Source organism: Bos javanicus, chromosome 16 (assembly GCF_032452875.1).
Source record: "Bos javanicus breed banteng chromosome 16, ARS-OSU_banteng_1.0, whole genome shotgun sequence".
Taxonomy (NCBI): Eukaryota; Metazoa; Chordata; class Mammalia; order Artiodactyla; family Bovidae; genus Bos; species Bos javanicus.
The window spans coordinates 23,327,860-23,341,237 of NC_083883.1; the positions used below are offsets into that span (position 1 = coordinate 23,327,860).

General features: G+C 38.3%; 1 protein-coding gene across 1 annotated transcript in view; it reads left to right on the plus strand.

The window, feature by feature from the left end:
* Positions 1 to 3,701: 3,701 nt before the first annotated feature.
* Positions 3,702 to 13,378, plus strand: part of LYPLAL1 (lysophospholipase like 1) — a 31,357-nt gene continuing 21,680 nt past the window's right edge. The window contains exons 1-2 of the mRNA XM_061382221.1: positions 3,702 to 3,841; positions 8,680 to 8,779. Of these exons, the coding sequence (XP_061238205.1) occupies positions 3,748 to 3,841; positions 8,680 to 8,779 (194 nt within the window). The 5' untranslated portion in view covers positions 3,702 to 3,747. The remainder of the gene's footprint in view (positions 3,842 to 8,679; positions 8,780 to 13,378) is intronic.

Below are 13,378 nucleotides of genomic sequence, written 5' to 3' on the forward strand. Positions count from 1 at the left end.
TGGGACGACCCAGAGGGATGGTATGGGGAGGGAGAAGGGAGGAGGGTTCAGGATGAGGAACACATGTATACCTGTGGCGGATTCATTTCGATATTTGGCAAAACTAATACTGTAAAGTTTAAAAATAAAATAAAATTCAAAAAAAATGAAACTACCAAATATACTACTCTAAATGGCTAATTTTTCAATCTATTTTTTTAAAACTAATAAATATGTTCTTAAGGATTTCTAAATATATAGCAGCAAACTAAATTCCAACACTACCATTTATATCTTTAGATCCAAATTGGGCTTAAAACCCTGCAAAAAGGGAGGGTTGGTTATTGGTTTTTTGTTTTTACTTTGTTTTTGCTTTTATTTACCTGTTCTTCTGAGTTTAAACAATGAAGTTACCAAAAGGGTATCAGCAAAAGGCATATAGATTAGCTGAGAGGAAATGAGTAACAACAACAACAAAAAGAAGAGATCCACAAAGAGTAAAAGAGTGTATGAACAAAAATCTCCCAAGGATAACTCTTCCCCCAAGTTCGAAAGGGCAAAAGATCCACCATAAAAAGAAGCAAACAACCATCCTGAAACTTAATTACATTTCAAAGTAATGGATGAAAAGACCATGAAAGTTACAAAACAAAGTTACATGAAAGGAACAAAACATTATTTTTTTTCAATAGTTGCCTACCAGATGGCATTTCTAAATACAGTAATCTAAAACCTTCTGTTTGTTCTATAAATAAAGATGAAAGGAATAGCAACAATAGCTAAGCATTGAAATCACTGGAAACAAAGGGGTATTTTGATTAGGTTTGGAAAAATCTGGCTTATTCCAATAATGATCCTAAATCTGGGAAGGCTCAAGTTTTAGGTGAAACTCAGAATCCCAGCACATTCAGGTACCTGCTTAAACTAATGCTCCTTCAAGGTGAACTGATGCTCATTCAAGGTATACGAGCAAATCAGGAATTAAAACCAGGACATTTGAGGATATCTGAAGAAACACAGGAACTCCTAATTGATTAAGACTCTGAAGAGCTATAGTTTAATTCCCAGAAGCACTTTTTTTTTTTTTCTAAAATAAAATAGTTGGAACATACACTGATTTTTGTGAACTCATGTATAAAATGTATGTAACAGTTAAAGTCCTGGACTTTGGAGTCAGGTCGGGAAGATCTTCTAGAGAAGGAAATAGCAACCCACTCTGTCCATGGGGTCCTGGAGAATCCCATGGACAGAGGAGCCTGCTGGGCTACAGTCCATGGGGTCACAAAGAGTTGGACACGACTGAGCGACTTCACTATCTATCTAGAACCAATATATGAATTCAGGCTCTACAAATGACTAGCAGTATGACCTTGAGCCAAGTTCTTTAGCCCTCTGAGCCTCACTGGCCAAAACAGATAGTAATAGTACACAGTTTTGTTACCAACCAGGTTTTGTGGGCTCCTTAATCAACAGGAACTGATAAGAGGCTGGACAAAAAATTCAGACAAGGCTTTATTGGAGGCCCTGCTGCAGCAGAGGGGAGGAAGAACAAGCAACAGGTTTCCTTACTCCCTTGCTCACCTGGGGGTAGGGGGAGGGTCGGTGGAGGTGAACTAGCTCATTATATATGGAGAGGGTAGGGGTGTGCCCAGGGGTTGGGCTGGAGGCGTGGCTTAACTGGTTCGCCTACTGCTTTGATAGTGCTATGTGCAGGAAGCATATGCAGTCCCCTGCTTTAACTCCTAGCTCTTCATAAGTGGCAGTTGGTCTTTCTGTATCTTGTTTTCCATAATTTTCCCCAACTGCACATGCACACAGTTATTTTTAGTCCCTTATAGTTTCTTTGTATTAATATTTTGCTGCTGGAGGAGGTATCTATCCAGGTGCAAGCACTGCAGCAAAGGGTCCCAGGCTCCAGGTTCCAGCTTGTCACAGTTTTACAGGAATTTACTTATGATAGTGCTTCACGCTTAGTAAGTCCCAATGGATTTCAGGAGTTTATTACTATCATTAGCAACAATAATCATCATAATTATGTTTCTGATTTTTCTTGTCATTTCAAAAGCATGGGGGTAGGGCACAGCAAAGTTTTTCAGAAATGGAGTTCTAAGAGTAGAGCTCAAAGCCTTACCTGGCATATATCCAGTGGTCTCTCCTATAACACCACCCTTTTCTCACCTGGCTCTTGAAAGTTATTCAGAATTCAAGTGGGGAAGGCAGTTCTAGAGACAGAAGCAATTTCTGAGAATTGGCTATCAGAGCTCTGTCCATCCCAGCCTGTCCTCCTTAATTACTTTGTTCTCAGTATTCTCTGCTGAAGATCTAGAGACTTGAGAAATGACTCAGCTTCTTTTTGATCTGCTTAACTAATGGCATTTAGGGCCATTCCCATGGACAGCATTGGTATAACACTGTGATAGCTTAGAGCTTATCTTGGCATCTGATCCATGAAGATAAGCAGTTTAGTCAACTGGGAGTAACAAAATTACCTTGAGCAAATAAAAGTGGCAATTGCTTAAATATGGTGCAGTCCACAGTGAATGGAAGGCTAGTGTTTAAGGGCACTGATGCTAAAGCTGAAACTCCAGTACTTTGGCCACCTCATGCGAAGAGTTGACTCATTGGAAAAGACTCTCATGCTGGGAGGGATTGGGGGCAGGAGGAGAAGGGGATGACAGAGGATGAGATGGCTGGATGGCATCACTGACGTGAGTCTGAGTGAACTCCGGGAGTTGGTGAGGGACAGGGAGGCCTGGCGTGCTTCGATTCATGGGGTCGCAGAGTCGGACACGACTGAGCGACTGATTTGATCTGATCTGATCTGAAAAGTTCTACAGTTTCTTGTTGAATTTTACAGGAGGCAGGAGCCACCTGCCAGGGCTGCATACGAGTCTACTCAGTCATGTTTGACTGTGTGGGTCCTGGACCGTAGCCCGCCAGGATCGTCTCTCCATGGGATTTCCCAGGCAAGAATACTGGAGTGGGCTGCCATTTCCTACTTCAGGGGATCTTCCCAACACAGGGATTGAACCTACATCTCTTGAGTCTCCTGCATTGCAGGCAGATTCCTTACCCCTGGCACCTCCTGGGAAGCCCCTTCTGGGGGTGTAGCCATCAGTATTAAAAGATCTCTACTGTTAGGCCTTGATATGGAAAGCTTTTAAGCTTTTTTTTTTTTTTTTTTTGGTATTTTAAAAACTGTGATAAAATCTACACAACAAAATATTTACCATTTTTAAGTGATAAGTTTCAGTGTCATTAAATACAATACATTCACCATGTAGTATAACCATCACCACTATTTCCAGAAAATTTTCATCATTCCAAGCAAAAACTCTATCCATTAAACGATATCTTCTCATTCCCTGCTCCCCTGAGCCCTTGGTAACCACTACTCTACTCGTCTTGATGAATCTGCCTATTTCAGATACTCTCACAGGGCTTCCCAGGTGGCCCAGTGGTAAATCCTAACACCTATATGTCTCCAAATGAAAAAGCAACCTTGAGTTTTAGGACTGCAGTTGAAAAATCCTACAGCAAATAAGTATATTCATTAGCCTTACCAAAGGAGTCACCTGTATGACACCAGTCTTAGAAAATCCAAACCCTCAGTACAGCCTAACCGGCCTCAGACTTCACCCAGGGGCAGGGCTGCGCAACCCCGCTGCGCAAGCACGTCTCCAGGCGCGCCCCTTGCGCGCTTACGTGCGCGTGCCCGCAGGACGGCGTAGGGGCGGGGCCCGCGCAGCTCTGGTCCAGGCGGCAGTCATGGCGGCCCCGTCGGGCTCAGCACGCCTGCGACGCTGCATGGTTTCGCCGGCTGGGAGGCACAGCGCCTCGCTGATCTTTCTGCATGGCTCAGGTGGATTACAGTTTTCTGTCCAGGTTACTGCAGCATGGGAAATGCCCCCCTCTTCGGTTCCCCCAGTGTTGCCCTCGTGGAGGCACGCGTGACTTTGCCTCCTTGCTAACCCCCGCGGATACACCCAGGGGCTGGTAACCTGTCCACAGCCGTATCCGCTTGTCTTCCTTTTTCTTGTCTTGCGGCCACTGCCCCGCGGTCCTCGCTTCTGGTCTTTGTGCCCCGTCACTTGGCCAGCCCTCTGTTCACATTCTCCATTGCAGCCCTTGGCCACACACATCCTGACCTGTCACCCCGCCCCTTCCCTTCCCCCAAGTTTAAACAGAGCAAGTTAGATACGTTTTCTCCTAGAGACAGATACATTATCTAGTACTTTTCAGTCAGCTATTAGTGATTTGAGTTTTGGCCGCAGTGGATTAGTACTCCTTTCTGTGAGGCATTGTGCCACTGCTTAAATGCACCCGCCCTCGCCCTCTCCCCCGCCCATTTCGCCTTCCCCTTCCTTCCTTCTCCTCTTTACCCCTCTTGTCATTCAGCCCCCAAAATAAAGCGGAGCCCCAGGGGCAGGTTCTCCTTCCACTGCCTGCCTTTCATAAAGGTACTCAAATTCTGTATAGCGTTTCTTAAACTCACCGGTAGTTACTCCTGTCTTCCCCGCTTCCCTTCTTTCTCTTTCTCAAGAGATTGAAACTCTTGTTTCAATTTTTGCATCCCTAGTGCGGCCTCGGGTAAGTTTTTGGGGAATGTTTTTTAAAGAAATGAAACGCAGCCTGTGTCCTCAGGGGGCCCACCGAAAGGTAGAAACAATTCATTTAGTTTGACTCAGCAGTGGAGAGCCCAAGATGGCATGATTTACTGCCAAGTGAATTTTAAGGGGAAAAAAAAAATGGTTAGGCGTTATCAAACCTTTTGGAAGATGAAGAGCTTGTTAGGTTTGACAGAGGAATGGTCTTTGAGCCAAGATTGTGTAGGCTTAAAGAGGACAGTGATTGGATGGTGGAGGGGATTGCAAAGGTACAGGATGGAAACCTGGAATTACTCTCATTTTAAAAATGAGTCTTGGTAGATTAAATAGTTTGTCCAAGGTTACTTGGCTATTACTATCAGTGGTGGTAGAATTGGAATTTGAACCCAAATCTCTGAGTCCAAAATCAGTGCTCTGGAGAGGTAAAGTGAAAAAATTGTGATCTAGTGTATATCATTTTGGAAATAGAAAAGAAAACGGCCAAGATATATTTTATACTTGACTGATGAAATATACTTAGAAGATGAGAGGCCTAAGATGACAGCGATGCCTATAACTCAGAGACTAATAGGATGTGAGGCTGCAAGGGTGTTTATAAACACCCAGAAATTCCCCAGTGCTACAGTCCTTTTAACAAATAAATTATTTCACAATATCTTTAGGAAAAACTCTTGAGACTTTTCTTTGTTTCCACCTGAACCACTGTGCTTAAAGTTACTTTCCTTACTCCTTTCAGGTTCAAATTACTGACTTTTTAAAATTTGTGACTGTATGTATCTGAAACCCAGACTTATACCTGCTATTTTTTTTCCCTTTGTACTTTGAACAAAGAGTTTATCCAAAGAATCCTGCCACTTATGCAAGTATAATGCAATTCCTATGTATTTTGTGCTCCAAGTTACTGGGAATATGATTTTACATTAGACAATGATATATGTGGTTGTGTTACAGTGTATGCTTGACTTCTGATTGATACAAATGTGGCAAACCAGTTTTAACAATTTCTATACTCTTAGAATCAGGTGCTGGCTTTTTAAGGATTGGCCTTTGTGAATGGATGGATCCATGCTCTTTTGTAGCATTTAGTTTTGCTTTTCAAGGTAGAAAAGTGTTTAGAGGCAGATTTTTTTTTTTTAATCTTAAAAACTTGAGGTTCTCTTATAGGATATGACAACCATAGAACATCATGTGGGAATGTGTTATATATAGCCAACTTAATTTGAGCATTTCCAGTTACTACAATACCAATACCTTCTTTTAAGATGATGAAAGCATGATAACTTAATTAGCTTTATTCACTTCTCAGGTTAGATTAATTCACGCTGTTATATGCTTCACCTAATTTAATGTCTGTAGGCCCAAACCCTATATGACTTGCTTTCTCCCCCTATAGTAAGTCTTACTGAATTGACTGAGTTGGCTCTTACTGAAGTCACCAGTAACCTCTGTGTTGCTAAATATAATGGGGATTTTTCAAGTCATCCTTTTATTTGAACTGTCAGCAGCATTCAGCTTTCTTCTTGAAACCCTCCTGGTTCTTTCTGCTGCTGTTTGCTCTTTGTGGCTTATTTTGCACGTTCATTTTCCTCTCCCTGGCCATTGATGTTGACTTCCTCAAAATTCAGTCCTCGCTCCTCTTCTGTTATTCCCTCTACATTTTTCTCCCTGGGCTAAATTCCATGCAAGCCCACAGATTCTATTTTTATCTCCATTCATGTGAAACAAATATGTGTCTTCATTTTAGATCTCCTTTGAGCTCTAGACCTGTTTATCCAATTGCCTAATAGTCATGCATGCATGAGTTCATTCACTGAAGAAATACCTATTATGTGGTCACTGTGCAAAGCACTGTTCCTGATTCTGGGCATACAACAATGAACAAAACAACAGAAACCCTTGCTCTCAAGGGCCTTTCATTCTACTGGAAGAAGTATTAATGGTAAACGATAGTACATTCTTCAGAAAGAAAGAAACCAAGATTAGGAGAATGAGATGTATGATGGGATTACAGTTTTAAGTAAGGTGATCAGAGTAAATTTCACCGTATAGAAGATATTTTAGCTGCTAGACTTGAGTGAATCATGTGAATATTGGGTTAGACTGTACAGACAAGGGAAAGACCAGGAACAGTCAAGGAATGGCCGTAAGGCTAGGATGCCTACAGTGATAGGAGCAGGAAAAGATACCTGAGGAGGATTCTGGCGGCAGATAGCGTGGGGCAGTGATCAGCAGACTTATGTAAAGGGTCAGGTAGTAACCATTTTAAGTTTTGTAGGTTGCACAAATTCTCCTTCACATATTTTTCTTTTTCTCTTCTGTTTTCTCCATTTTCTTTCTTTCTTTTCTTTTTTTTTTTTAATTCTTTAAAAAGCCTTAGCTCTCAGCCCTTAGGGACCTGGGTTTTGTCCTCCAGCTGGCTGTGGTTTGCTCAGCCCTTGGTACCTCATACTCGGCATCTACACACCTGCTGCTTCCTGTATTTCCTCTCTGGCCAAACACTTTTGCTGTCCCCCTCGAAACCTGTCACGATTGACCCCTTGTAACTAATCTGTTTCCAGGCTCTGTTAATTTCACCGACTTCCCTGGTGGCTCAGTGGTAAAATCCACCTGCCAATGCAGGAGATGTTAATTCCATCTCTTTATTGTGTCTGGTATCTATTTACTCCATAGTCTAAGCAACTGTCATCTGAACAGCAGCCACCTGACGGATCCTTCCACATGTCTGTCCTCCTTCAGGCTTGTCTTCACACAGCTTGCAGAATAAGGATTCCAGAATAATCCTTAGAAGTGTGCCTCCTTTCTGCAAAAAATTACCATCTTGGCTTCTCCATGTTCTCACTGCTCTTGCTCTCATTTTCTGCCTTTCAGTTCTTCGATGCCATACTGCTCCTTCCTGTAAAGGGTTCAGCATCTGCCTTACGCTGTCTGAGCTGCTTTTCCTTCTGCACGTGACTCTTTACCATCCCATAGATCTCAGTTCCAGCCATTCCACAACTATCTACTGGATGCCTAGTTTGTGTCAGTCCTGTTCTAGGCATCAGATGAACAAATAACTCACGGGCTAAACACAAAATGAACCTTTCCTTGTGGAGCTTATATTCTAGTGAAGTTATCTCTGAATCTTGTTGGGGGTAATTCTGAATATAAGAAATCCTTGAAGCACCAAGTGTCTTTCTTTTGCAGTGGTTACATTTGCAGCCACTTTCACATTTCTGTATATGGTTATTTGACTGATGTCTGTTTCTCACAATAAACTATACACTCTGTGAGCGCAGGAACTCTTTCTCCCCATCACCTTTCTGTCACTGCCCCTCTAGCAGTAAGCATAGTGTCTCACACATTAATAGGTATTCAGTAGATATTTTTTAAATTGCTGTCTTAATGAATTGATTGATTACAATCTAAGAGTTGTTAACTTGAAATTTTTCTCTTTAAGACTACACAAAATGAACCTATAGTTTAATTTTTTTTATGGAAATACATGTATATCCATTCTTGCATGAGGCTTGGTTATTTTTCATCCATGGGATGTACAATCATTATTTTAGATTATGTAAACATATTGTCAAAATTAAATTTTCATTTCTTCAAGTTCAAAAATAAAAGTATGCTGAATACGTCTTTTGAAGAAATTTATTGTTTTAATGAAGAAAATTGTTTTAGACTGTTCCAATTACAAAAGTTTATAAGCACTTTAGGAATTTACTATTTTTAAGAATAAAATAAGAAATGACAGTGTTTAAAATCAGATATGTAATTTTTTTTTAGAAAAATCAATTTAATTTATTTATTCCTATTATATCCTGTAAACAGATGGGGAAACTTAAAAACTCAAGCTTAAAGAGGGCTTTAAAGTGATCAATGGGTGGAGTCAGGAGTAAAATAATCAGAATTATTTCTAACTATTGATGCTTGGTCAGTTAGTCCACATTGATAAATTGGCTTCTGTACAGTTTATTTATGAAGAGTTTTTTTATTTCTTGTTCCAGCTTATGTGACCTGAAAGTTATAGACTGCTTTTAAATACACTGTTCTGTCAAAACACTGTGCTGGCAAAATGCTTTAACTTAATCTCGATTTTGTGATTCATCAGGTGATTCTGGACAAGGATTGAGAACGTGGATCAAGCAAGTTTTAAACCAAGATTTAACATTCCAGCACATAAAAGTTATCTATCCAACAGCTCCTCCAAGGTATGCAGTCATTTAAATCATTACTCAGTATAACTCTGTGGCATTATATACACACACACACACAGCAGCTGAATGTTTTTTCAGCTTAATTCTGTATTTATAATATTTTAAATTGAGGTCCTCTTTTTCCAGAACAATTTTTTAATTCATTCTTTATCTGAAATTAAAATGTAATTGGTGTCCTATATTTTAGCTACAATTCAACCTACTTGTTACCCCCAGGGTTTGACTCAATTAATTTGGGATGTGGCCACAACAGAAAGACTTTTTTTATATTTTAAAAGCTTCATTCTAGTATGAGCTCTAGTACACAGCCAAAAGTGAGATGTGATAGTCTAGCCATCATGAAAGCCTCATCCAGGACATTTGTGAAAATGTAAGACAAGCAGTCAATTTAGTGTAGATATATAGAGCAGGTACTGGGAGAAACTGAAAATAAGGGGGAATGGGAAGGTGGTGATGTTGAGACAGGAAACCTAAAAGATTGATTGTACATACAGTGATTATGCAGTGTTTTATATGAGGCCTTTTTAATTTAGCACACTGGCACGATGTTTATGAAGTAGCATCAATTAGAAGGACTTTACAGAATTTGATATAATTAAGGATACTGTTCTAGGAATGTGTAACTATGGATATTTATATCAGTACTGATATTTTCACTGTGTAATGACTTAACTGCTGACATGAGTTTTTTAAAAGTATGTTTTGTTGCAGTAAATGACGTAAGAAGTGTAGTTCCTAAGAGTTTTCAGTTGTTCATTCTAGGACCTGACCAGTAATAGGATTAATCTAGAGTGAGCATGAGGTCAGTGACTTGCTGTCTGTAAAGCATCATGGACCACTTTTCACCAACAAGTCCCAAATTGAGGAAGCCTATAGTGCTACTAAGTTTGTAGATTTTAGTTTGGATTCCACACCTTAGAAGGCTGTTTGACTGTATGTTATTAGAAGAATCTGATGTTTATAGTGTACTCTGCTGTTTCAAGGTCTCTGACTGATACTCCAAACAGTCTACTCTGTTTAGGCAGGGAGTTTGGGCACAGATTTATTGACCTTGCTTTTGTAGCATAATTTGGCTTCATTTGGTAACACAAAGTAGCTGCTGCTTTACATCTATTGTAACACTTTTCTTAAGCTGCCCATAGAAAGTCCTGTGTCATCTCCTTTGTTTACTATCTTTTCAGATAGCATCAGGAGGCAGTGTTAGATGCATGCCTTTCTTAACTCTCTTTTTTAATGTAATTTGTACATGGTGAAAGTTAATTTTAATAAACTTTAAAACTGCAGCAAATTTTCAAGCTTTGACATTTTCCTGCACACTTTCTGACATTGTCCAAATTTTATAGTATTTATTTTCTCTCCTGTTTTGCCTTCCATCACCTGCAAACCTGTAAGTTTTTCTCTACTGTAGTATTTTGTTGACTAAGTTATTCTTACCAGAGTATGCTGAAAATATGATCTGGCTTTTTAAATCTTTCCATTGATGCCACCTAATTGGTATGCGGGGTTAAATGACCTGTTCACCACAGTTTTGTCCTAGAATGGATCTAGTCTCCCACCTTTGAAATGATGCTTCCTGTTATGTAACTTCACCCAAGCTAGATATTTATGGAAATGAGTAAGAATGAAATGTTGAAGCAGGTTTAGCTGTGTTGGCTCTGGTTCGGAATGCCAAACATATTTCCACAGAGGTTAGAGCAGTTTACACTGTTACCAGCAATGCTTGACAGTCCCATTCATTTCACATCCACATAAACAGTTTCCACTGTCAGTCTTTTTAACTTTAGCCAGTCTAGTAGCTGTGTAGTAGTATCTTCTGCTTTTCATTTGTAGTTCTCTAATGCTAATGCTACTGAGTATTATTTCTTATATTTATTGAGCATTTGTATATCCTCAAAAGAAACATCCACTCATATTGTTTGCCCATTTTTTGTTTGTCTTTTATTTATTAATTTCTTAAAGCTTTTTTTAAAACACAGATTCAAACATCTTGTCTCTGTCTGGTTTGCGTTTTCACTCTCTTAATGACATCTTATGACCAGAAGTCCTAGTATGTTTTTTACAAGTAAAATTTACAGTGAAATGCAAATGCCTTAATCATACAGGTCAATCAGTTTTTATGAATATATGCTCTTGTTGAGTTGCTTCAATTACAGGAACGTTTCCATCACCCCGGTGCCTCCTTCCAGTCCATTCCTACTGCACATAGGTTACCATTGTTCTGATTTCTATCACCGTAGGATAGTTTTGCCAGTTGCTGAATTTCAACTAAATGGGGATAATTTAACCTTCTGTGTCTGTCTTCTTTCACTCAACATAGTGTTTATGTGCCTATCAGTAGTTCATTTAAAAATTTTTGAGTAGATGTTATGTGTGAATATACATTTATTTATGCATTCTACTGTTGATAGACATCTGGATTGTTTCCAGTTTTTAAAAACAATGATTATCATTGCTATAAGCTCTTTTGTGTAACATTTTGTGAACATATTTTAATGACTTCTTATCTAGAGTGTTCTGTTTCATTGGTCTGTTTATCTAGTTTTATGCCAATACAAAACTGTTTTGATTAATACAGCTTTATAGCAAAATGTTGAAATCAAGTGATATAAGTTCATTTTCAGCATTCTTTCATTCTAGGTTCTTTGCATTTATATGTAAATTTTAGAATCCACTTACCAATTTTACAGAACACCTGTTTGGATTTTTATTAGAATTGCATGTAATCCATAGCAGGTTTATTTACAGGAAATTAACATGGTATGTCACCATTTTAGATTTTTGTTCATTTCTATCAGTAGTGATATAGAATTTTCAGTAGAGAGATCTTTTGCTGAGTTTAGTCACAAATATTTCATGTTTTTTCATTGTATTGTAAATAGAATTTTTAAAAAGTTTAGACTTCTAATTTGATTGTTACAAGTACATAGAAACACCTTTTAAATTTTCTCTTATTAAAGTATAGTTGATTTACAGCGTTGTAATAGTCTCTGCTGTACAGCATGGTGACTCAGTTATATACATAAATACATTCTTTTTCTATAATTTTTTCCATTCTGGTTTATCACATGATATTGAATACAGTTCTGTGTACTCTACATAAGAAGCACATTTTTGGATCTTACTCTTATATCTTGCTGTCTTCCTAAATTCACTTATTTCTAGTAGTTATCTAGTAGATTCTTTATGTTTTTTGTGTAAACGTTAACACTGTCTGTAAATAAAGGCAGTGTTCCTTTTTCCTTCCCAATCTTCCTTTTACTTTATTGTCTTCTTGCTTTATTGTGCTTATTTGAACGTCTGGATAAAGTGTTTAATAGAATCAAGGAATGCCTTCTTGTGTAATCTTAGAAGGGAAGAATTCAGTATTTCACCGTTAAGTATGATGTTGTTACAGGTTTTTTTCTGCACACCTTTTATTAAGGAAATTTATTTCTTTGCCTAATTAGCTGAGTTTTTTTTTCTTAATTGGTTAAATCATTTTTCTGTATTTTTTGAGATAATCATGGTTTTTATCTTTCGTTACACTGGTGGACATTCAAATGTTAAACCAACCTTTCATTCCTGGCTTAAACTCCACTTGGTTATAATGTATTATTTGTTTTATGTATAGCTGAATTTGATTTGCTAGGATTTTGTTGAGAAATTTTAATCTGCATTCATGAGGGCTGTTGATCTGTAGTTTTCTCTTATAAAGTTTTTTTATCTAGATTATACTGTCTCTTTTTATTTTATTTATTTTTTGGCCATGCCGTATAACTTGCAGGATCTTAGTTTCCCAACCAGAGATTAAACCCAGGCTCTCGACAGTGAAAGCACTGAGTCCTAACGGCTGGACAGCCAGGGAATTCCCTGCTGCTGCTGCTAAGTCGCTTCAGTCGTGTCCGACTCTGTGCGACCCCATAGACAGCAGCCCACCAGGCTCCCCTGTCCCTGGGATTCTCCAGGCAAGAACACTGGAGTGGGTTGCCATTTCCTCCTCCAATGCATGAAAGTTTTCCCTAGATCCCTTAAAATGTGTTAGAAAATGTTACCTTCCCGTTTTCTGAGTTTGTATTATTTTTTTCCTTCAGTGTTCAGTAAAATTCACTAGTGAAATTATTCGGACATGAAGTTTTCTTCTGTGAAGGTTTTGATAATAAATTCAGTTTCTTTCATATAATGAGAATATTCAGATTTTCTGTTTCTTTCTGTATCAGTTTTGATCATTTGTGTTTCTCATAGAGTTTGTATCTTTTATCTAATTTACCAGATTCATTGATATAAAGTTGTTCATGATATTCTTTTTTAATGCCTTTAGGATTTGTGCTGATATTCTTTAATTTCATTACTAATATCAATAATTTATATCTTTTTTCTTGCTTTATCTTGTCAAAGGTTATTAATTTTGTTAATCTTTTCATAGAGACAGTTTTGGCTTGGTTATTTTGTGCTCTTTTTCTGTTATTTATATTTGCTTTTACATTTGTTATTTCCTTCCTTCTATTTATATTAAAGCTCTAAATTTCTCACTAATCACTGCCTTAGGTAATTCCCACTAATTTCCTCTTTTGTATTTTTAATATATTGAAATCTTTTCTAAGCTCTCATGAAAGC